General features: G+C 32.1%; 1 protein-coding gene across 1 annotated transcript; it reads left to right on the forward strand.

The window, feature by feature from the left end:
- The first annotated feature begins 3,509 nt into the window (after positions 1-3,509).
- Positions 3,510-24,963, forward strand: LOC134707870 (uncharacterized). Its single transcript, XM_063567975.1, has 15 exons — positions 3,510-3,580; positions 3,769-3,908; positions 5,143-5,244; positions 8,579-8,677; positions 9,938-10,036; positions 11,690-11,788; positions 12,476-12,576; positions 13,535-13,931; positions 15,044-15,232; positions 15,958-16,238; positions 16,960-17,224; positions 19,186-19,471; positions 20,684-20,704; positions 21,886-21,976; positions 23,603-24,963. Exons 1-14 carry the CDS (start codon positions 3,568-3,570, stop codon positions 21,972-21,974), a joined length of 2,181 nt encoding a protein of 726 aa, XP_063424045.1. The 5' UTR covers positions 3,510-3,567; the 3' UTR covers positions 21,975-21,976; positions 23,603-24,963.
- The last annotated feature ends 1,191 nt before the right edge of the window (positions 24,964-26,154 follow it).

Genomic DNA, 26,154 nt, shown 5'->3' on the forward strand with positions numbered 1-26,154 from the left:
TGAATTCTCTTAGAGAACCACTGAATGGAATGAAACCAACATGGCATGAGTGTTCCTAATGAGGTGCTGACCAAGTGTTGTTACTTTGTAGCCGATCCATCATCCAAGATGGCCGCCAGTGGGGGCACTTAGTTTAACATAGTACCCTGTGTGAAATGCATACAAATGACTTCTTTTAGAGAACCACTGAATGGAATGAAACAAAACATGGCATGAATGTTCCTTATGAGGCCCTAACCAAGTGTTGTTACTTTGTAGCCGATCCATTATCCCAAGATGGCTGCCAGCGCGGGACTTAGTTTAACATAGGACCCAATGGGAAATGCATTCAAATGACTTCTTTTAAAGAACCACTGAATGGAATGAAACCAAACATGGCATGAATGTTCCTTATGATGTGCTGACCAAGTATTGTTACTTTGTAGCCGATCCATCATCCAAGATGGCTGCCAGTGGGGGGGGGGGGGAGTGCTTAGTTTAACATAGGACCCTATGTGAAATGCATACAAAAGTCTTCTCCTAGAGAACCACTGAATTGAATGAGCCTCTAGTTATAGTGATTAAGTAAAATAGGGTTTGAGATATTAAAGTCATTGTTCATAATTGGCATATATCAAGGTGAGCGATTGAGGCTGTACAAAGCCTTGGGGTATAAAGAATATTTTATTTTTATTGCTTTAAGAGAGAGAGAGAGAACAAAAGATACTTAAGGGACATTCAAAGTCAAAAGTCGAAAATTAACTGGCAACACCATGACAAAAAAATCGAAAAAAGACATATAACCGTACGATTACCTATAGCTGTTAATGTCTGTGTCATTTTGGTCTTTTGTGGATAGTTGTCTCATTGGCAATAATACCACATCTTCTTTTTTTTATATATGAGCAAGCAACAGTGTACAAAACAGAAAATAGAAAACTAAAGACTGAGCAACATGAACATAACTAAAAACTTGTGGTCATTACAGCACATGTGGCAACCATAGTTTTGCTCATGAAAGAAACCTAGCCATAAGTCTATAAGAAGGGCCTATTTTGAGGATAAGAGAATGGAATAGCGGTTAAAAGATGGCAACATATCTGTTGCCATCTGTAAAACAGATATTTCATAATGGTTAACACACCCCAGAGGTAGTTCGACTGACTGTTGCAAGTAATTCTTTCTTACCTCGAGTCCAAAATTGACAGCAATTTAGACAATTTTTCAACTACATTTTTGTCATCCTTGAAATAACTTGCTAACGAATAAGTTTGGTTACTGGAAGTGTTTTTCACTTCTCAACGTGAGTATGAAATTAATGTTTTATATTTTACTATCCATTACATCCAAAATGTACAATGATTTTTTTAAAGAGATATAGTTGTATATTTGATTAAATGAATAAATATTGATCTCCCCCTTGACAAAAATTTCCATATGAAACTCAAGGAAAATATTTTGACATTAAGACATGGTCCGGTTGAAAATCAAATCTATGGATTATTATACTTGCAAACATATGCACATTTATGACACAAGCAGTTGGCCAAATGTATTACAAAGGATTACAATATAACTTCGGGTTGCCAACTTATACTATTTCCCTATTTCTGTACGTCATAAAATTAGTGTCAGTTCTACATCTTTTGCTTGACTCAGTCAAATATGTTGAAACTGATACATAATGCTTATTACCATCGAACGCATATCAATTTGAATTTGGTTGGCCTCACTTTCACCGTTCTTGAGTTTGATATTTGCAAATTTTCTTTTTCGCAATCTTACTAAACTTTCCCTCAACAAAATTTTATTAAACTTATACACGTGACAATGCTTTTTAAGACAAAACAGAAATCAAGTTTGGATTCGTTTGGGGTCACTTTCACCGATCTCGATTTATGTCCATTTATAATTGAAAAAAAACCCAGCCGAATTTGATAATAGAGTTTTTTTTTCAAACGGGGACACCTGTGTCCTGCTGACACATTCCTTTTTATTTAAATAGGGTGCCACTAAATTTTCATGTGTAGATAAAACGCGCGTATGGCATACACAATTACAAGCATAGTATCTTTGATAAGTTTTTGTAACCACTGGGTCGATGATACGCTGCAGGAGGGTTCCTCTAAGAGAGTATCACTTGCTCATACTTAGCACTTATGTTCTGACACGAACTAGCATTGATATGATGATATTAAAATAAAAAAACTGTTTACAAAACTTTGAAGTGTTTAAAATACTAATGATTATCTAAGTTGGGAAAAGATTACCATAGCTGGATGGGATAACAATCCTTCTGATTTTTTTGGTCCTGAATGCTGTTCAACTTTCTTTATATAAATGTTCTTTAATATTTAAACGTTAAACGTTTTGTTGTCAAAACCTCAATTATTAGTCTGTTGTTGACGAAACGCGGGTCTACAGTACAAAATTATAAGCATGGTATCTTTGATATTTTTGCAACCACTTCGTCGATTCTATTGCTCGTGGAGGTTTCCTCCCCGACGGCATCACTAGGCCTGTACCTAACACATGTGTGTAGACTTGAACTACCAATGAAAGGAATATTCTCAAATTAACTGTTATCAAAAGTATGACGTGTTCGAAATACTAATGAATTTAAGCCCGAATAATCCAGTCGTTATATTACGATCACTTCGATCACTCGATCATTCCTCGAGAAAAGTAGTGGATAGAGGGCGCTGAATTATTCGAGTTAATGATTTTATGCCATCGCTGTATTGTAGGGGACATTAAGCTTTTATCGTTATTGTCGTTATAAATGGAAAAATGGCTAAACCGGTTGTATCCGTTATCTAACTTTATTTTGTCTCAACCAAATAGTGTGTGGGGGGGGGGGGGGGGGTGTTGCACATGTGGCCCATAAACACATTCTCCATGTAATCAACCAATGCTTTGATAAGCTAAACTGTATTTGACATATTAATTTTCTAGAAAGGTGGTCGATACCTGAGCTGATGGACTTTCGGTCTATAAGGAAATCATTAGCGCAAAAGTCAGTCGTAATGTGGTACAGACATGATTTATGCTATACCATTCTTATATTGTTCATTTAAAAACTTATAGATTATAAAGAAATACAGAAATGATATAGAAACGAATGCTTCAACTCCCTCGGGTAAATAGAACAAGAGGAAATAATGCTATATTATAAATCGAAAGTTTTTAATCATGAATGAAATTGAAAGAAAAGACAAAATATTAAAATGAGTTAGAAATTGGATTGTATTACAAAGGACAAATAAAATCTTTGTATTAAAAAAGCGAAATACTGTTACGAATTTTTTTTATTTTAGTATCTTTGGCAACTGACCAAATACAAGAATTGTGAAATACTGGCAGGTTTATAGATTTCTTTTAATTTCTGCAGATAAAAGTCTACCATGTTTCAATGAATACTGACAATGAAAGTATCCGATACAATAAGTAAAATAATACTTCTGAACTGAAAAGAATTGTGTCATGTACTATTTAAACTTTTGTAGAAACTTCGAGGGTCAATCAATATTCACAAAGAAAATAAAACTATACGAAGTTTACCATTCTACTTCCTAATTTTACAAAGAAATGAGCACTAAAGGTAAGCTTTTAAGATTCTGTAGTGCATGTACAGCTTGCAATAATACTATAACTCTTTTGTAAATGAATGTCAATTAAATTGTACAATAAAGCTATAATAGCGACATATATTTAATATTATTGATGTGAAATTAAAAAGTATAAACATTTATCAATTTAATCTGTATTTTACTTTAAAAATCTGTGCAGTTACCACCACAGGCGTGACTTTGAAAACCGCACCATCTGTTAGTGGAACACAATCCCATCCTGGAGCAAAGCGAGTGCACCCTTTGAATGAACCAACTGCTGTCAAAATATTTGTAACTCCAACAGACAATAAAGAGTTTGTAAGTGTTCATCAGTTGATCAATGTCCACTATGATTTGGTAGATGTTTATGTCCTTGCATATTCAAGTCATTGAAACGTTACGCAAATTATATACTAATACAATATATATAAAAAAGTAAAACCACAAAAAATACTAAACTCCGAGGAAAATTCAAAACGGAAAGCTCGAATCAAATGGCAAAATCAAAAGCTCAAACACCTCAAACAAATGGATAATAACAACTGTCATATTCCCTGACTTGGTACAAGCATTTTCTTAAATAGAAAAAGTATGTATCAAGCATTTAAGTAAAAGGTAAACGTTTTTAACTTTCACCGAAACCATTAAAAAATCCCAAGGTTTTTAAAATATCTTTTTAAAATATATATACGTACATATGAGTATTATTTTCTTACATTATAATGTCTGCAAAACTTTTTTTAAAGGTCTGCAAAAGATATATACATATGCAATTAATGTGTCATTCTTTTTTTAAGAATTAATTTAATGTGAGTGACAGTTTATCTCTTAATTAATATATCAACCCTACAATTCTCTTAAGTCTGCCAACTCATTGCGTTTATAATAACATTTTATATATCAGGATCAAAATATGAACAAGGTGAAATTTTATAATTTGTGATTAATAATACTGTGAAGTATATTACTAACAAAGCCAAAGACAAAAAGCTGATAGAGTAATGTATAGTAATGCAAATTCTTTCTGGACAGTTTTGTAAGCATTCTAATTTGATAAATTAATTTGTGTTTTGCTTGATAAAAAAAAATCCCCATTGGCTTTCCTGCAAACATTGTTCTTTAATTTAAAAATGTTAAAAGACTGGTGCTAAAAAACTTCAGCTCGGCTACACACTTAAATGTTTATATTTAAAATAGTTCAACATTGACAAGAACTGTATGGTTTATATAAAGTTGACAAAGATGTGATATCTCGCTTAACATTAAAATGATGGGGCAAAGAAAAACGTTCTTGTCAACAGAAATCATTAATAATAAAAACAATACAATAGATTGATCATATAATCGCATTTTATTTTAATATGTTGCAACTTTGATCCTACAAGTGACAGTTCTATGTTCGGTTTGCAGTTTTGTTAAGCAGCAGCTTTTGAAAAAAATACCTGTCTAGTTTGTATGAATTTAATAACTCTGATATGGAAATAACACACGAGGTACTTAGAAATTGTGTATATCATTCTACCATGATTATTTCGTTATTATCATTTTCTAGAATCACCTAGGAATACAGTTGTTGCAGCTGATACGTAACGGGAACGCAAAACAAGCACTAGAACTACTTGATAAAAATGCAGATGTGTGTTTTTGTGACCAGGTGAAATTAATATATACGATTTTTTGTCAAGTCTGCGACTGTTGTCGCAAAAACGAGACATAACGATCATACATTCCTTCGTCATCATCGTCGGTGGATTCCACAAATATTCACTGTGTGGTAAAAGATTTTTAAATTAAATAACTTTCTATAAGTGTCCAGGATTTCTTCCAAACTTGGACAGAAGCTTGTTTGTGGTCATAAGATAGTATATAAAAGTAAATTTTGTAAAACAATAATCTGTTTATTCATCTTTTACTTATGAATGGACTGTTTTTCTGCCAGTTAACATTACATTCTCTCTGTGGTTAAAGTTTATGTTATTAATAACTTTCTTCAACTATCTTGGATCAGTACTAAAATTGGACAGAAGTTTGTTTATGATCAAAAGCTTGTATTTAGAGTGTCTTTCAGTTAACATTACATACAGTCTGCAGTTAATTTTTTTTAATCATTAATTAGATTTGTTAACCATCCTGATTTTTTTACCATACTAAGCTTCTTATAACCAAAAGAAAGTATCTAGTAGATGAAACGTTTTGATACTTTTTTTTCTCCATTTGTGTTGAGTCTACGACTAACAGCAAAAGTAGGCGAGACACTTGGTTCCTCGGAATTCTTACGATTTTGTTGCTGAAGAGTCGTATAAATGCTTTTTTGTACCTTTTGGTTGCCTTTGTTTCATTAGCATATACACGTTGGGCCCACTTTGTATTTAATCGTATTTGGCTTTTAAAAAGGTAAATCACAAAAATACCGAATTTCGACAAAAAGATAGTATGTGCATCGCAAACTATTTTTAAGTGCCTTTTTTTTGGTATTTTGCTTCAGAAGTAAAGCCCATTTTCAACTGATAATTAAAACATGTCTTCCAGAATAAAATATCAGTTAGGGAGCTACCATTTGATTTTTATGGGGGGCTAGGATGAAAAATTTTGTCCTGCATTTTGTTTAGCTGTAATCTCTGTCCTGCCTTTTTATTTTTCACTCTGTTCGGTCCTGCCTTTTTTTTTTTTTTTTAGTTTATGCTGACTTTTATTTACCTAAATTGTCGTCCTGACTTTTTTTTGCAAGTGTCTCATCCTGCCTTTTTATTGACTCAAAACTCCTGTCCTGCCTATTTTTTTCAAATTTCATCCTAGCCCCCCTCCCCCCATAAAAATCAAATGGTAGCTCCCTTAACGTCAAACGGATTTAATGTATCGACGTCATAAGTCATAAGGATGTTTGATCATAAGTGCTCATCAATGTAAAGAAATACAAAGTTATGTATCAAACTGTTAAAAATAAAATCAATATTAATACCACATTGAAAGATCGTACTATAATGTGAACTTGATAATTCTGAAGGTGATAAAATTATTCATAGGACCAATTTGTTTAAAGTAGCGTTTCTGACTTTACTAGCTCTAAACATGTATGAACATTTTCCTTCAAATTAGGATGTTCAAATATAACTTGATAATTACCAGTTATATATGTATTACTGTACGGTATCTAAATCATATTACTTGATATACAGGCATAACGAACAAGTAGGGAAAAAAATGGATAAAAGAACATCACCGTCTTCAAAAATAAAAATAAACAGAAGTCAATGAAAAATCACCTCTTTTATCTAGAATTTATCATATGAAACTTAAATCGTTTCTGGTTTTATATCCATGAACCATTATCACTACCCGATAAAAAGTAAAATCACAAAAATACTGAACTCAGAGGAAAATCAATACGGGAAGTCCATAATCACATGGCCAAATCAAATAACAAAACGCATCAAAAACGAATAGACAAGAACTGTCATATTCCTGACTTGGTACAGGCATTTTCAAATGTAGAAAATGGTGGATTAAACCTGGTTCTATAGCGCTAACCCTCTCTCTTTAATAACAGTCTCATCAAATTCCGTTATATTTACATGATGCGTTAAATAAACAGTCACAATTAATAAAATAGTCAAAATATGGGTACATCAGTCATCATCGATAACAATTTTAAAAGGGACAATTTAACAGAACACAAAAACATCTATATACGAACACATGGATTGACTTGAGTGTCTGATGTCATAAAATTTGTATACGTCACATAAATTTGTCGTTCAATGTGCATACAAACAGTTTTAAAATTTACATAGGCAATGTAAGCATACAGAGTTAAAAAATCAAAAGTATGTAAGAACAAATTACAGAAAAAGACCGAGATTTAAATTAGTCCACAAGTTATAGGTAGAATTTATGAGAATCCAAAAATAGTTAATTCCACTACGCGATTGAATGATTTTGACGTTTGTGCTTCAACGTATATAGTAATTCATAATAGAAATATATCATAACTAGATTTGCGATTGCAAGCAATAGCGGATGGCACCCTTCCCCTATTGCCAGGTGAGCGGTAGCCATGGTTACGGCAGCCATTTTGGAAATTCCAAACTCAAAAGTCAAGTGTACATTAGCTGAGCAACATTTGTTATAAGTTTCAATAAATTTGAAGCATTTTGAAGTTTTTCGTATTTTTGCTGTTTCCATGGTAACGGCGGCCATTTTGAATATTCCAAAGTCAAACCCCCGCTGCAATTTTTTCCCTCCACAATCATATACCATTTAATGTCTTTAGAATAAATTAAACTTTGATGTTCTAGAATGTTCTGTGAAAATTCAAAGTTTTGGCCTTTTTGCATTGTTTCCATGGTAACAACAGCGATTTTGGAAATTCCAACGCCAAATTCCACATCTTCCAATGTTGCTCATCGTTACTGTGAAGTTTCATTAAGTTTGGAACATTTTGAGATTTTTGAATTTTTTGGAGTAGTTTCCATGGCAACATAGTAGTTCCAATGAGTGCCAAAATCATCCAACACCTGTATATAGTGGGCACCTACATTGTATCAAAATATAATGATTCTAAGTTAAAGCATATCCTAGCAGTTCACCAAACCAAAAAATGGATTTTTTCACATTTGTTCTGTTTCCATGGTAACGGCGGACATCTTGAAAGTGCCAACCCCAAAAAGCAAATCTTCACATGGTGGTTAACATTATGGTATAGTTCCATCAACTTGGGTTCATTCAATTCCGAGATCCAGAGTGGACAAAAAAGTGTGGAAGAAAAATAAAAATAAAAACAAAAAGAAACGTAGAATAACAATACGTCACCCCAACTCCGTTGAGGGTGCCATAATGACATAAAAGGTCATTCCAGATAAATGTGAAATGTGTGTGTTTAAACTCAATTTATACATATAACGTCTAAATGATTTATTCTTAATATTTGTATTTTTTAAAGATTGATCAGACAATGCAAAATACTTGTTTTAAACCTTGACTTTTTATAGGCTGGATGGAGTGCAATGCACCATGCAGCTTGTAACGGCTTTGTGGAACTAATAATACATCTGAGAGAGAAAGGAGCTTCAGTTGACGCCTTAGATTGTGTAAGTACTGAAGGACAAAAGTAGAGATTTCGCATAGATTAATATTGGACCGATTTTGCATATGTTAATATTGGACCAGCCGTATTGAAGTCTTAAGGGCATATGATACAGTTACAGGGGAGGTATTGACGTTGCTAACGTAAATTGTTAATGTTATTGTCAAACTATGACTTATCGGGAGAGATGCAGTTTTCAACTGAATTTTTATCATTCAAACTTATTTAACTTGAAAACGAGTTCATGAACCCCTCTTTTTTAAAATGCCATTTGGTTTGATTACGCGAGAAGATTATGTGTGCCAGTTTTCATGAAAACTTAAACAATGCAATTTTTTTTAATTAGATAATACTAGTATACAGTAAAAAAAAATGTTTTTTTTCTACATTCATGAACATTTGATAAATATGAGTTATTCCTGAATAAAAAATGTATAAATTTTAAAAATACTTTAAAAAAAGAAAGTACTAATATTAAACAAAAAACAGTTTGTGTTTATCTTTTCAAACAAAAAAGTTATGTCTTTCTTTCGAAAAGGAAAATTACGTCCACAAACCTGATTTTTGAGCAAATATACAAAATTTCGACCTCATTTTACCCAAAAAGTAGCACATGAAGGTATATTTATTACATATTTGATTTCATCAGGTAAAAAATAGTCTATATGGACTTTTTTTTTTTTTTTTTATCAAAATGTAAATACGGGACAAAAACTGTATCATATGCCCTTTAAAGCCCCAGTCACACTGTCACGTTTTACTACGTTTGAAAATGCTACATTTCAACTACGTTTTGAAAAAAAATGTCCCGTTATTTTGAAATAATGAAATTTATTACATAGTAAGCACGTTTTGTTACGTTCCGCTAAGCTTTGATACGTATTAACTAGGTTTCTACCTTGTTTCAATTTTTGATAGGTTTGTTGTTAAATTTTCAAAACAGGCAGATCCAGTTTTGAACAGAGGATCACTCCGTTTCGATAAGCTTCGTTACGTATATTCCGGTTTCGCTACGCTTTTAATACATAGTTAAGCGTAGCTCTTGAAATGTGACAGTGTGACTGGAGCTTATTAGGTGAAGAATTTGTATTAAAAGTTTTACTTTGAAAATGATGATGAATATTTTTTTACCAATCAATAATATTGAAATTGTAAGAAATTTATGTAAGTATTAACATAAATCAATTTACATTCATAATGACTTCAGAACCAATAAAAGATTTTAATGAAAACATTTAAAGTAAAGCATAACTATTTATTTCAGTCGAATGAAACCCCATTACATAAGGCGTCGAGGAAGGGCCATGCTGAAGCAGTTATAGTGCTCATAACATTTGGCGCGGAAATTAGTGCTGTAAACAGTGTAAGATTATTTTTTGTAAACAATTTTGTTCCTTGCTGAAGTCAAAGATGGTTATTTTTTTTATATGATTGTATTTTATATTATGTTGTCATTTCAATGTTATATTTAACTTTGCCATTAAAGTGCGAGGTTTGGCATGCCACAAAACCATGTTCAACCCACCATTTTTATTCCCCTTTAAAAATGTCCTGTACCAAGTCAGGAAGATAGCCATTGTTATATTATTGCTTGTTTCTGTGTGTGTTGCATTTTAATGTTGTGTCGTTTGTTTTCATTATTTTTTTAGATATTAAGATAAGACGTGGCACGGTACTTGTTTATCCCAAATTCATGTATTTGGTTTAGATGTTACATTTGTTATTCTCGTGGGATTTTGTCTGATGCGTTTCGGTGTTGTGTCGTTGTTCTCCTCTTATATTTTTTGTCCATGGATTAATGAGTTTTGAACAGCGGTATACTACTGTTGCCTTTATGTATATTACTTGTTAGTCTCATTTATATATGTTTTATATGTTTTTATCATCATTAACACATATCCAGCAGAAATAAATGATGTGATTAGCAACATGTTTATTCTATAAAGAAATGTCATTTTATGTTAAATATGAAGTATTTTTATACGCCCGTCATAATTTTGACGGGACGTTTTCTGGTATACAAATGTCCGGCGTCCGTCCGTCTGTCCGTCTGTCTGTTTGGCGTAAACATGTCGCACTGTAACTTGAGAACGACTTATCCAAATGTCTTGAAACTTAATACAGTTGTTTATTATAATGGTCAAATGATCTGTATACGTTTTGGTGAAATAAGATTATTTTTTTTTGAGTTACGGCACATTGTAACTAAAACAGGTGGTGTGTTTTTTTTTTTGTCGTACCATATCTCAAAAACGATTTTTGATTAATGCTTAAAACTTTTATACACACTTCTTAGTTATATTAATCGAAAAATCTGTTTACTTTTTTGTGATGATTCAAAATTTTATTTTTGAGTTATTGAGTATTTAGTTAAAAAAGGAGAGGTTTTTAGCATGTCGCGCCGTATCCCAAAAGCAATTTATGATTATTGCTTAAAACTTTTCACACTTCTTTGTTATATTAATCCAAAGATCTGTATACTTTTTGGTCTTGATTCAAAATTTATTTTAGTGATATATAAAAAAGGAGGGGGAGGGTTCACCTGTCCCGCCGTATCTCCTTAACAATATATAGTTATTGATTAAAACTTTCTCAGAAACTATTTATGATTATTGCATAAAACTTCCACACAAGACGACGGACGTATCATGCGCTCATGGTGCAGCTGTTTATTACTTTCCTTAATACATTTCATTTTGTCAATATATAAAACAGCAAGTCTTACAATTTTATGTATATACAATAAGAAGGTGGAGTCTAATAACAATAAGACATCTATCCACCACCTGAGGCCAAATAACGTTTATATAAGCAACTATAGGGAATCACACACTGCATTTTGCTTACAATTTTGTCTAAGGCATGATCCGTAGGTATAATGGTATGTACATGAATGTACATTTGTATATTTTCCGCTTATTCCATTTTGAAAAAAATAAAGAATTGCTTTCTTTCATTATTTTAAAAGTTGACTAAAAACCAATATCTTGCATTTATTTTTTTCTTCTATGCGCAGAATGGAGAAACTGCATTAGAGCTTGCAGTGAAAACTGTCCAAACTACAGTTGTAGAGAATTTGTGCATGCTTGGAGTTGAAGTTTTGTTGCAAGACTGGGTTTGTACAATATAAAATTAATCTCAATACATTGGTAGCTTTGTTTGACAATCAGAGTCACAATATACTTTTGAAAATTACATCATAACATAATTTCGATTTTTTTAAAAGTTTGTTTTATCGCATTCCATAGATGAAAACATAAAAATCAAATAATTTTCATATATTCATAACCTATGTAAGTTTTCTTCGGGTCGTATGATTCAACAAAAGCAGCCTTTCTTGTTTAAACACTTTTTATTGTTCAAAATCACGATTGGATCAGACAAAAGTTTCCCAACTTTCAAAGTTTTCATCAATGATCTTCCTACTGCTTCCCTAGTTTCAACTGCTTTTGGAGAATTATTATTTCAATATCCCACTTTGTTCATGTTAGATTTTCCGTCTAAATGATAGCTCATATTCCTTCGAATATATCAATTATTCTAGTACGGTTAATATAGTTTGGATAGTTGCACATACATTTTGATCCCCATTTACATTTTTAATGCTGAATACCTTTTGCTGCAACTATCATTTAAGAATTAATGCATAACCTGCCAGTTTTTAGCAAAATGAATATTATAGGCGTAGAAAATTAATTGCTTTGACTTGTATGCTACAACTCTCACTTTCTGTCCACTCCCAACTCACAAAATCTGTTTTTTTTATAATAACAATAATGACAATAATTTTATTTTATTCCAGTCATGGTCAATGATTGAGGAAAACGAACTGAGTAAGAAACAGAGGAAAATTATAGAAATATTGCTTAAGCAGCATTCTCGCAGTTCTGGATATGCACAAAAGTAATTTCTTTCTTTTTTACAAATGATTTTTAAGATACAATCACCTTTTCTCTGGGAACAAAAGGAGGAACGAAAGATACCAGAGGGACAGTCAAACTCATAGATTGAAAATAAACTGACAACGCCATGGCTATAAATTAAAAGACAAACAGACAAATAATAGTACAGAAGACACCAAAAAGTGGGGATGATCTCATGTGCTCCGGAAGGGTAAACAAATCTATGCAAATCTATGCCCCACATGTGGCACCCGTCGTGTTACTTATGTTATCACAAATCCGGTAAATAGTCTAAATCGGTAGGTACATAAGAAACATATCCGATGTCATCTGTGAAACGGTTATTCCATAATGGTCAACAAACTCGTGATGGTGTCCGTACAATTTACGATGGGATGATTTCAACTTCACCATTTGGAACTCATGGTTTAATCGCTTCCTTATGAGCAGCAACCCTCTATCAAGAAAATCATGATAGGAAATCCAAGCCTGTGAATATCGTATCAATTGGGAGATATATACTCCGTATGCAGGCGCTGCTGGAATGTTGAAACACAGAAATGGACAGTTCACTATTGGGAAACTGAAATCATATTTTGTTTTCAACCGACCCTCATTGTCAATTGCAAGATGTGAGTCAAGATATGAGGCAGACTTAACTGTATCTGCAGTATCCTTTATCTCTAGTTTGATGGGATAGATTCTTTCAACATAGTCACTAAATTTTGTATTATTTAGTCATAAAACATCATCTTTATAGCTAAACGTAAAATTAAAAGAACAAACTGTGCCTATCGTTCCCCCCAGTTATGTATTGTTTATGTGACAGACTTCATACAGGAGTTCTCAAAGAGAATAACAAACAATTGTTCTTCAACTTCTCGTTCCGCTTTATAGAAGACGCCTTTTTTATTGTGTACTATTTTTGTTATTTTTCTTTGTTTCTTTTTATATTTCAGATCCATTCAGTTTGAAATAGTTTCCCTAAAAGCCAATGAAAACAAATGTCTGGAAAATCTAGGAGTGGAGGTAATTGGTAATGATGATGCTAAAGATTTAGAAGTTATTGACAGTGGAGAAATAGATAACGACAGTTATTTTCTTTATTGTTGTAAGATGAAGACAGAATACTCTGAAGTCACAAGCAGCCTTAAACTTAAAGACAACACTGAACTTGTCAGCGATATTTATGAATGCCGACTTTGGTGTAACAAAAGGAAGACCCTGCGACTTAGTATACGTCTGAAAACTGTTCTTGCAAGTAATGAGAATCTCATTATAATGTCATCAAATGGAAAGATCGGACGAATAGATTGTATTGACAAGTTTACGGAACACAAGAACCAATCAAAGCATGTGAGTTTTCTCAAAAGCTGAATTGCACTGACACTTTATATAATTATTCCTACCTTTTAAAAAGAAGGATCACGACAACGAACATAGAATTAAGGCACTATGCCAGTCATGAACACATCAAACAAAAACAAAACGAAGAGCTACTAAGGTGAAAAATATAAAAATTAGGAGACGACAGAGAGAACGAGACGAAACCAAATATAAGCACTCACTCAACATTGATAGATTATGTTTCCTTCGGATACTCAGGCACATTCCTTTGATTTCTATGAGCAACTTACACAAACTAGAAATTTGTCACATTTTTGGTCTGAAATTGTGATATTATATTACTGTTTTTTTTGTTAGATTTAAACAAACTCAAAACGGAGAGAATAAGCAGAAGAGGGAAGGCATCAGACGTTTTCGACCGATTCCCTTTTTATGTTAAGGCAAATACTACCTAATAAAATAAGAAAGGAAGGCCATTTATAGATACCAGGCTTATAATTGTGTATGCCAGACGCACACTTTGTCTACAATAGACTCACCAATGCAGCTCGAACAAAAAGTTAAAAAGTACAAAGTTGAAAAAAAATACGAAAGGTTTTGAAGCTTAAGTGATGTATTCCTGCGATAGGAAATCCTTAGTATTTCGAATGTGATAATATCGATAAAATCAACAAGGATTCATGTAAGTCAGAGGTGCTAAATACTAGGCTTCGCCAACATTGGCATCGACCAAGCGGTTGTAAAGTCATAATAGATACCAGGATTATAATTTTGTTCACAAGACAACCGTTCCGTCTACAAAAGACTCAAACGTAGCTCTCCAATGAAACATTTAGTTTATCAATATTACAATTTCAACGATAACTCATGTCAACACAGAAGTTCTAGCTACAGGCTTAGTGATACACTCTGGACGAATATTTCCACCAGCAGGCTTTTAATTTTGTAAGCGCGTTTTATTTTCCCAAGACTCATCAATGACGTTTTAATAAAAACAAAAGGCAAAAAAAAGTGCGAAGTTGAGGAGCATTCAGTGCCAAATTTTCCGAAAGGTTTTGAAAAAGACAGTTAATTCAGGTTAAATGTTAAACCCAATTTTCATTTTACCCTTATTTTTTCAGTATTCTGTGGCTCATGTTACAATAAGTGTTTACACAGCGTCAGTATCATTCTACTTTGGAAAACAAATAGAGCCGGAAAAGTTCAACATCGGTTCTGAAGCTGTGACACTGAAGCCAAAAGGAGAACCTGAAGCTGAAATAAGTATTCCTAAAGGCTCATTTGAATCAGATGGACAAATGTCTTTACAGGTAGCCATTTTTTCCAATTGCTAATAATTATACCCCGCAATTCATATTTGTATTCCCAATATACGCACCATAGGTATTAGGATTAAATTTTGTATTGACGCAATATATCTTTAACATTAACTGAGGAATTCGTACTGTAGCTGAAATAGTTCTCTTATGTGTAAGTCACCAATTGCCGAAAAAATACATGTATAAGCGATTTGTTTTAACTATACCAACTAATCGAAAAGGCATTTCAATCAAATAAAATAATAATGAACACTTTTTAAAGCGGTACTATAAATTACTATTTTAGCCTTTTCAAAATTTTCAATTCTGGATGAAATTTAAGTCGAAACGTAAATTCTAACCAACGGTATTTATTCGTATCAAAAAAATTGAATAAAACTCTGTTTTTTTCATGATAATATTGTAATATTTCTTTTGTGGATTAAATAAAAGTCCTATATTTGTCCTATATTTGTCCAAAAGATAGTTATTTGAGCACAAGACATACAAACTATTTGCAAAACTTTGAAACAATGCATTTGTTGTAATATTTGTTTTGCATTTTTTCAATAATCATATATTTTCTTGATTCCTATTTTTTTTATATCCAACTTTGTTATGTCTCACACAAAAAAAATAATCCTTTGAGGTGTATTTTTCCGAATTTGTCGAATGACGTCGAAATGTAGCTTAAATATTTCCTCATTACATAGTTGTTAAGTGTGGTTATACTTTAGATTGTTGATACCAAAGAAGTAAATGAAGAAGAACAAGAAGAAGAATCTGGAGATATGTTAACAACAAACATAGTCGACATATATATGACTGATGGACAACAACCAAAGCAAGAAATTGGTATAAAAATCCCAATCCATCACAAGTTGTCTGAGGATGATGCTGTTGTAATACTGGCAACCTCTAGCGATGCGCCTTGTTCAGTTGACGATTGGGAAGTCATGGAGGCAGAAATGGACGAATCTGGCAAATCTGCAACTTTTAGAATACGTCATTTTTCTATGTATGAAATTTTGGTTTCAGTATTTGGATTTTTGTTCAAAATATAGATGAACATTTTTAAATATTTTGTATCTGAAAGTGTATAGTTTGAATATTACAGACAGGTTGATCTATTCATTTTCTATAGAAAGGGGAATTTATACCACTTAATATATTTGCGTAAAGCTTTTTTCTGTACCTTTTTGTTAAAATTTGTGATATGCATTTGGTAGATTCAATAATTAAGACGACGCCTTAAACGGAGACAAAAAAAAATTGCAAAAGGGAAAGCATACGAGCAAGAAAGATAACAATTGACAATTTTTAACAACATCTTTTCTATAGATCATGGTACCATGATATTATACTTTAACAATTTTGCTTTTCCCCCGCTGTAGCAGATACAGATACATGTACATGTGAAAATTAGGGAAAAAGGTATTCACAAAAATACTGCACTCCGAGGTAAATTCAAACTAAAAGTCACTAATCAAAAAGCAAAATTAAAGGCTTAAACACATCAAACGAATGAATAACAAATGTCATATTCCTGACTTAACAAAGGCATTTTCTTTAGTAGAAAATGGTGGATTAAGCCTGGTTTTACAGCAAGCTAAACCTAACACTTATAACCCGCCACAAGGAGTGTCTTTTTTCATTTTTATAAGAAAGAACTAATATTTATGAAAACAAGTTTATTCAGTTAAAAATCTATGAATTTGTTCTTGTATTCGTTTTTGTAGCTATGCTGGTTCATCAAAAGAGAAAGTGAAAATAGACTTACCCGGTGTTGTTGATGCTTTAGAGAGATCTTTAAACCGACAAAGAAAGATTGAATTCATCTTTCTAACAAAATGGGTAAATGTTGACACTCTGCTCTTGGTGATCGAAGGAACCGCTGCACGGAAATCTGATAGTAGAATAAAATATTGGGCGAGACAAGGCTATAATGAAAAATCATTGAAGAGAAGCAAAGAAAGTCGTGTCAAAAATGGGCAAAGATTCATGGTAAATTTTCGTTTGATTTCAAAATTTTATAGAAATGATCTCTCGAAGCAAATGTTTGAATCAAAGCTACAATGGAGGAAATTTAGGAATGTTCTCATTACCACAGATATCGGAGATACGATAAATATGATTAGATTATTTTAAACATTGTTATTAACATGTTGATCAAAGTTATGAAAATGATCTTTTGGTAAAAATATATAATAAAGCAACAACCTTGACAAAGTTATCATTGACTAACAGCTATATACATAGTTCTGCATAAGGAATCTTGAAACAAAATTATGATGGTTTAAGCATAAATACTGCTGGCATTTCCCCTCATATTTCGAACAAGATTTTTGCAAATTATGTATTGTTTCCTTAGATGCAAGACGTTTGAAATTTTAAGGCAATAAAGTTAAAATACATTTAATTGACATATAATAAACTTGTATCCCTCTCATGTATACTTATTTTGGTATAGCACACGTGTCCGGGAAATGTTAAAGAACCTTGTCCTTACAAATGTGTGTCATGATGCTTTGGACGCCGGAATATAAAGCTGTATTCTCTTTTTATCTCACCTGACCTGAAAGGTCAAGTGAGCTTTTCTCATCACTTGGCGTCCGTCGTCCCTAAACTTTTACAAAAATCTTCTCCTCTTAGACTACTGGGCAAAATTTAACCAAACTTGGCCACAATCATTATTGTGGTATTTAGTTTAAAAGCTATGTCTGATGACCCGACCAAACAACAAAGATGGCCACCATGGCTAAAAATCAAACATATGGGTAAAATGTAGATTTTGGCTTATATCTTTGAAACCAAAGCAGTGAGAGCAAATCTGACAGGGGGAATATTGTTTATAAGTTCATGATCTATCTGTCCTGAAATTTTCAGACAAATTGGTCAACCCGTTGTTGGGTGTCTGCCCCCGAATTAGTAATTTTAAGGGAAATTTTGCAGTTTTTGGTTTTTAATTTGAATATTATTATAGATAGAGATAAACTGTAAACAGCAATAATGTTTAGCAAAGTAGGATCTACAAATACCTAAACATGACCAAATTTGTCAATTACCTTCTTAAGGAGTTATTACACTTTATAGTTAATTTCAAACAATTTTTTCATAAATTTCATAATTTTTTGTAAATTTGTACAAAATATTTCCCTGTAACTACTGGGCCAAGTTTAGTATAGATATAGATAATTGTAGCAACAAATATGTTCAGTAAAGTAAGATCTATAAACACATCACCATTACCAAAACACAATTGTGTCATGAATTTATCTGTGTCCATTGTTTAATATGCACATAGACCAAGGTGAGCGACACAGGCTCTTGAGAGCCTCTAGTTGTATCATGTGATCAAGTATACAATGTTTTAGATAATCCTTTTGTTATTGTAAATATGAGTGTTTCGTGTACATTTGAGAATAGAGAAGAAAGATAACAAAGGGACATTCAAACTCATAAATCGAATATCAACTGACAATGCAATGGCTAAAAAAGACAAAGTCAAATAGAGTACACAAAAACACAACAAAAACTAAAGCGACAAGTTTAAGCGCGATTTGAGGAAAGAAAAATTCAAAATTAAGTTGAAGAAGAAGACAACAAAGGTTACTTTGTCATCTGACACACTAAAACTGGTACAGTAGTAGACTTTAAACATGATACTACCAACTACTATACTTTATAAAAGATTCACGTTTTATCCCTTACATATTTTACAAATACCTGTCAATATCTTCACTATATATAAATGCATTCATTGCTTCTGACAGATTTGTCTGGAACGCTTCATTGTATTGACAAAATTTAAGTATACAGCTGTATGCTTGAATACTTCATAACTTAAAAGATCATTTATTATTATGTATATTTAAAAATCAACATATTCGCACTATAATCTTAACTCACTAAGTAATCTATTTCACGTTGATGCAATTATTATTGTTTTATTTTTATTTTCTCAGTTTACCTTTTCTGGAAACCTTGCAGAAGTATCAAGAGAAGAGAGTTTTGCATTAATCTACCAAAACAACAGAGATAATTTCCGGATGTTTAATATCTGTTTAGATGACCCCAACAAACCATTCACTGGAGAAATTCAAATATCTTTTGAAAATGAAGTTATGCTTACAATACCATTAAAGAAGAGTGGTTTATTTTCCTGTTGCAGTGCTCAAAGAGTAAAGAAAGTTACAAATATTGAGCACACAAGCTTGGAGAACATTTCATATAAGGTCATAAAACCAAAAGGTAAGCAAATTACATCACGACACATCGTCACAGCGTCTATGTCGAAAATTGTCAAGCTCAAATTGATTCAAAAAGTAAAATCACAAAAAAACTGAACTTAGAGGAAAATCAATTCGGAAAGTCCATAATCACATGGCAAAATCAAATAACAAAACGTATCAAAAACGAATGGACAAGAACTGTCATATTCCTGACTTGCTACAGGTATTTTCAAATGTAGAAAATGGTGGATTAAACCTGGTTCTATAGCGCTATTCCTCTCACTTTAATGACAGTCTCATCAAATTCCGTTATGTTTACATTGATGCGTCAATACAAGGACACAATACATAAAATAGTCAAAATATGAGTTTATCAGTCATCATCGTGTAACATTCTTAAAAGGAACAATTTAATAGAACACAAAAACATCTACAAATACCCAAGCAAGAAAAAAATTAAAAAAATAAAATAATAATATTTAAGTATATATAAAATTATCCCGCTTTATTAGCATAAGTGTATACATGAATATCTCCATGAGAAATTGAAAGATAACAAAATATCCAAAAGGAAAAAGTAGAAAGAAAAACAAATAACAATGCAAACTGAATATTGCAAAGCAAAGTCTCCAAAATCGAGGATGAAGTCTGGACGGTTTGGATATGTGTTGCTCTACAAGCGGAACGTGCTCCTAATAAAAAGTAAAATGCTTTCGACGAAAAGTTTTGAACCAAAATAAATCTGCCCTTCGTTATGAGTAACAAAGCATATTTTATCAGCCTGTAATATGAGCTTTGAACAGCGGTATACTACTGTTGCCTTTATGTATCACATTAGTCAACTATGGAGTGACGAGTCCGTTATACAACATGTTGGAAGTTTATTATACTATATCATCAAATATCGTAGTTCGGTAGTGTCCATTCAAACATCAACTTGCTATAAAGAATATCCGGAAGTGAAACGCATACTATAGAGGAACAGCTTTATATTCATGTGCTTACGTATAATGTTTAACAATGCAAAAAATAAAGCTTTTACGATTTGTTCGTTCAAAATTCTTTATAAAAATAATCTTCATGAATATGATATACACTTATCGTTCCCAGCATTCTTGTTTTTTGTTTTATAACTACACACGTTATCATTTACATAGGATTCGTGTTTTTGTCATTTATAAATTGATACGTAAAAAATGCTAATATCTTTTCTTATCAACCTTTTTTGTAGAACCTGATCCTCCCAAACCAGGTAAGAATAACTAGCATAAATTATATCTTCTTATACTTTGCAATTCTTCAAATTGTTTGTACAGTATGGATATTATGTGGAACAATCAGATTCGTGTTTACATAACCAATTAAATCCCACTGACTAGTTACTCACTACTTATAATGAATTCACTGTGTGAAGTTTTTTTTGTGGAGTCGGAGCTTCCAATCCTGCTTTGTAGGTAGGACTAAGTTAGTGTTTCTCTAATTTTCATTCTATTTGCACATTTCCTGACCGGTGTGAGAAAAATATTTCTAATTTCTAGCAAAAAAATTGTTCTCAGCAAATGATTGGTCGAAATTTTATTGTGATGTTAAATTTTCTTCGTTTTTTCTGAATTTTTCTATTGTGACGTCATGAAAAAAGGCGACCATGTCTGATGACATCACATACAAAGACCACAACTTTCTTCAAATCTTTGAAAAAGAAGGATAAAAATCATTAGAGAAACAGATGCCACCACTATAACTCGTGTATTATAATATTTCTCCACTCTCGACAGTTAAATTTTAACTATTTAAAAAGCTCGACAAAGCATCGCGCTTTAAACATTAAAATTTAACTGTACGAGTGGAGATATCGTAACACACTTGATGCAGTTGTGGAATCTATATTTTACTTTTGTGAAGCCTCCAAATCACCTGAATTAAATTAAAAAGAACATTTCGCTTACTAAGTTAGAATGTCAGAGGTGTACTTCATTCAAATTATCAAGTGTTGTTAAACAAGCATAGCATAAGTGTTTTTGTCATTTGTAAATGAATAAGGAAAAATGTTTTTTTTGTAGAATATCAAAACAAAGGATGATTTCGTATTCAATGAGCAAAAAAAAGCCCACATATTATATAGTCTCCTATCAAACTGACCATTTGCCAGAATCGAACCATTTATTACTGGATATATAGTTTAAAGTTATCAAAGGTAACATGATTATAATTTTTAAAAACGCCAGACGGACGTTTCGTCTAAATAAGACTCATCAGTGACGCTTTAGATCAAATTGGCATCTGACCTCACAGTCCACAAATAAGGTAGGTATCAATACCGAGTATATAAGATATTAGACGAATCATTACCAGATTTCCTTATTTTCCCATTAAAATGTTATACTTAGCGCCGTAGATATGAAAAGTGTGTGGATAACAATTTATACATTTCAGAACCAAAGAAAATGTCGGACCAAGCACTAAATAAACTGGGGGTAGTCAAATATAAAGTGACCAGTACGAGACAACGCACTCAAATTTAAAGGTAAGTTAAGTATCAAAAGTTATCCTTTCTACCTAAAAAAACAGTATATTTATGTCTACATGATCATTTTAATATAAACGATTAAATCGTATTGAAGTTCATGGAAACATTTTTAAGACGAGCGTGAACGAAAGAACAGGTATTATGAAATATGTCACAAGCACAAAAATGGTTCGAAATGTAACTGAGAAACACATGTGAAAACGGGAATATGCTAAATACATCAATGAGATAGTACATAAGAAAAGAAATAAAAAATACCAGGCTTAATCATAATTTTAATGTGAAAAAAGAGAAATGGCGAAAAATCAGTGGAATAAATTTTAATGGGCAAAGATACAGACATTTTCACGCATTGCTATGACATTTAAGTAAAAAATCGGACCTTTTAGCGTCAACGTATAACCCATTTTAGCGGAAAATGTTATACCAATTCAAGCGACAATTGAAATTATCAATAGATATAGGAAGATATGGTACGAGTTCCAATGAGACAACTCTCCATCTAAGTCACAATTAATATTAAAAGTAAACCATTATAGGTCAAGATACGGTCTTTAACACGGATCATTGGCTCACTCTGAACAGGAAGCTATCAAGGGCTCCCAAAAATACTAGTGTAAAACCATTCAAACTGGAATACCAACGGTCTAATTTATATATAAAAAAAACGAGAAACGAGAAACAATTATGAACCACCTAAACAAACGACAATTACTGAATATCAGATTCCTAACTTGGGAATTATACCACATCTTCTTTCTTTATATAACAAAACAGGTGAACGGATTAATCCTGCGCTAACATGTCCACTAGTAGTTTAAAAGTATTTGCTTAAATGTTTTTCGCCCTTATTATTTGAGTACAGAGGACGCGCTTTTATCTTCACAAGAGTACCAACTAACGGTATGAGCATTAATCTGACAAATGTTCGTAAAATTAATCTGAAGTATACAAATATGGTGATCTTATTACAGTATGCAATATTAAGATAAAAGTAAATATGTATAAGATAATTGAACTTTTGACCTAGTAATATATTCACTAATAGAAGACTCATTCGTTGATTCATAATAATGTTGCTATAATTTTGATTCTCCCAAACAAGTTATAGCACAATACGTGAATCAAAAGGAACATATGTCATATTAGATTATAGCAACATATGAATCTGCGAATGAGTCCTCTATAGGAGAATATTGTACTAGATCAAACATTCAAGTACTATATTTAATTACCTGATATATATCATTAAATTTACAACTTCTAGTTTCTGTCTTTTCGTCATTTGTCGATTTTTGCCATGGCTTTACAAGATAAGCTTCGACTTATGGATTTGAATATTCCTTTGGTACCTTTCGCTTCTTTGGCATATTTCAGATCAAATGAATATTCCCCCTAGATTGAATGATGCAAAAAAATGTTTCAAATGATTAATTATAGTTATCACAGGTACCGGGACTATGATTTAGTACGTAAGACGCGAATTTCGTCTACATACGATTCATCAGTGACGCTCATATCGAAAAATTTAAAACCCAAACAAGTCGAAGTCCATTTAGGATATAAAATTCCAAAAATTATTGTGAATGTCATGGTCATAAATTATTTGTTTGATTTTTATAGGATGAAGAGAATAATTCACAGAGGAGGACACCAAATATTGGAGAATTCTTGAAACATTGGAAAATTGTGAAAATATTTTTTGTTTGTTTGTAAAAATATGTATTTGTCATATATACTTAAACAATAGACAGAACAAAGATAATAATGTTTAACCAATGCTTAACATTTTATATATCTAAAAAACATTTTTTATATTCACTGACATATAGCATGGCCAGCACAATGGTTATTAATTGACTAAGAACTATTGAAGTTTGGTTTTTGTCTTTTCAACTTTGTCGGTAAAAGTATTTCGTCTCCCAGTCTATCCGTAACCCATTAAGGAAATAGTCCCTGGCATGTTAAGCTCAACAGTTTTCCTTTAAAATATTTAAACATTGTGCAATGATCAAATATAAATTGAATACAAAAAGGAAAAAATTATTTTGGACCGATTTTATTTTTGTTTTTTTAAGTTTGCAGGTAAGCACATATGGAGCAGGATCTGCTTACACTTTTGGAGCACCTGAGATCACTCCTAATTTTTGTTTGGGTTCGTGTTGCTTATTCCTTATTTTTCTATGTTGTGTCATGTATTGCATTGTTTGTCTGTTTGTCTTCATTCTGTTTTAGCCAGGCGTTTTCATTTTATTTTCGATTTATGAGTTTGACCTGTCGCTCTGGTATTTTTCGTCCCTCTTTTAATGAAATAGTCCAATTTTTACAACAAATTGTAAATGACATTACGTTTGTGTCATTTTTATCGGGGTATTTCAAGGCAGAGTTGTATATATATATATATATGTGTATTGCAGATCATTTGAATGTAAAAAATCTCGTAAAGCAGTGTACAATTTTCCCTAAAACTACTTATAGTTGTAGTGCTATAAAAATAACAACATAAGTAAGTATTTGTCTGAAATTACTTAAAAATGAAATATCCCTGCATGCGGTTTTCCCCCTATGACAAGCGATGATTTGTTTTTAATGTCCCTGGTATTGATTTTGTTTCCTTGACGTGATCGTCTTTCCCTCTGATATACATGTTGAATTCTTACTTGGGGTGTTTTCCTTTTTGTCTTTAGTAAATTGTCATTTTTAATTGATTAACTCTCTAACTCACGACATTTTATAATGACCTGTCAAACCATAAAGTCCTCAATTTAACAATCTTGTTTTAAAAATACAGTACTACATGTGTTTGATTGTTAGAATATGCAAAACCTATCTCTTTATTTGGAAGATTTCATCCAGTTGTTACAAGTTTGTATTGAACAAGGGCTTACTAGTAGCATTTCGTTCTAGCACAATCCTTGTTTCAGTATTATTTTGCACTTTCAAATACTTTCTATAATGAAGTTTGCAATTGTTTAACCTTCAGTTTTCAGATGATCTCGTTACCGTTAACCAAAAGTAAAGTTTTTACAAGAATATGTTAGTTTGTTTTATATGAATTGGGTCCTTCATTTAAAATTAAAAAAAAATCATTTCGCCATTATTATCTATTCTTTATATTTTGACACCTAATATGTGTTCGACATAAAACCATTTTTGAGCATGACTAGAGACAACTGAATACAGGTTATACGAAGGACTCTGTGATAATTAATATGTTGAAATCATATGTACAGTGGAGACAAAAGGAGATTATCATGTTCCTAGATGAAACTATGCCACGAAGTCATAGGAAAAACAAAGCAAAAACTGCAGTGAAAACCTTAAAACTCTAATCAGCAGAACAAACAGTGATGTAAGTAGCTGCAGTAACAACAAAGAAACATTCATATGAGATGTTGAAAAGGGGAGCTTAACAAAACTTCAATATAAACCAAACAATAAACAAATAAAAGAAATGATTGACAATTTCTAGTGGAAAACTCTTGTAGCTCAAAAAGAACATGAAAGGTACACTATGATTCCTTATTTAACCCTACTGGACCATACAAATGCAGGACACGTTCAATAACTCATGTGTGTGGGTCATCTACCAAATGGAAAACAAGGACAGCTTACACTGGCAGAAAACTATTTACCTCGTTTGTGTTTTGTGGCGAGACAAACGTTAATCAATGGTGAAGAGGAAGAAAAAGGAGACTGAGAAGGAAATCTAATATTTGAAAGGTAAAAAATCAGAAAGATCAAATGGATACAATTGCAGTGAGATTTAAGTAATCATTTAAGCAAACTAAACCTAGACTGAGGGCAATTAATCACGTGAAATAAATTTTATCTATCAATGAGGTTGGTAAAGGGTTATTTTCATGCAACGTGTTTTGCCATTTTTTATTTCGCATGCAGACTTGAAATAGGTTCGTTATTCACCGTGTTTTGTGAAATCGGTAAAAAGATCAACGTGCAAGACATTTTTAATTATTTGTTCATCGTGAAATGGCAATTGTATTTCGCGTTCTTCCGTGCAGATAGCCTCTCTTTACGCCCCTCATCAACCTATTGACAATATGTGTTCACAATTAACTAGTTCTGAAACAGTAAGATCCCACAACATGATAATGTCGAACAACCTAAAGTTCCCGAGTGTCTCTGTTTACTAGAAATGAAGTTATCATTCCAAG

This window comes from Mytilus trossulus, chromosome 2 (assembly GCF_036588685.1).
Source record: "Mytilus trossulus isolate FHL-02 chromosome 2, PNRI_Mtr1.1.1.hap1, whole genome shotgun sequence".
Taxonomy (NCBI): Eukaryota; Metazoa; Mollusca; class Bivalvia; order Mytilida; family Mytilidae; genus Mytilus; species Mytilus trossulus.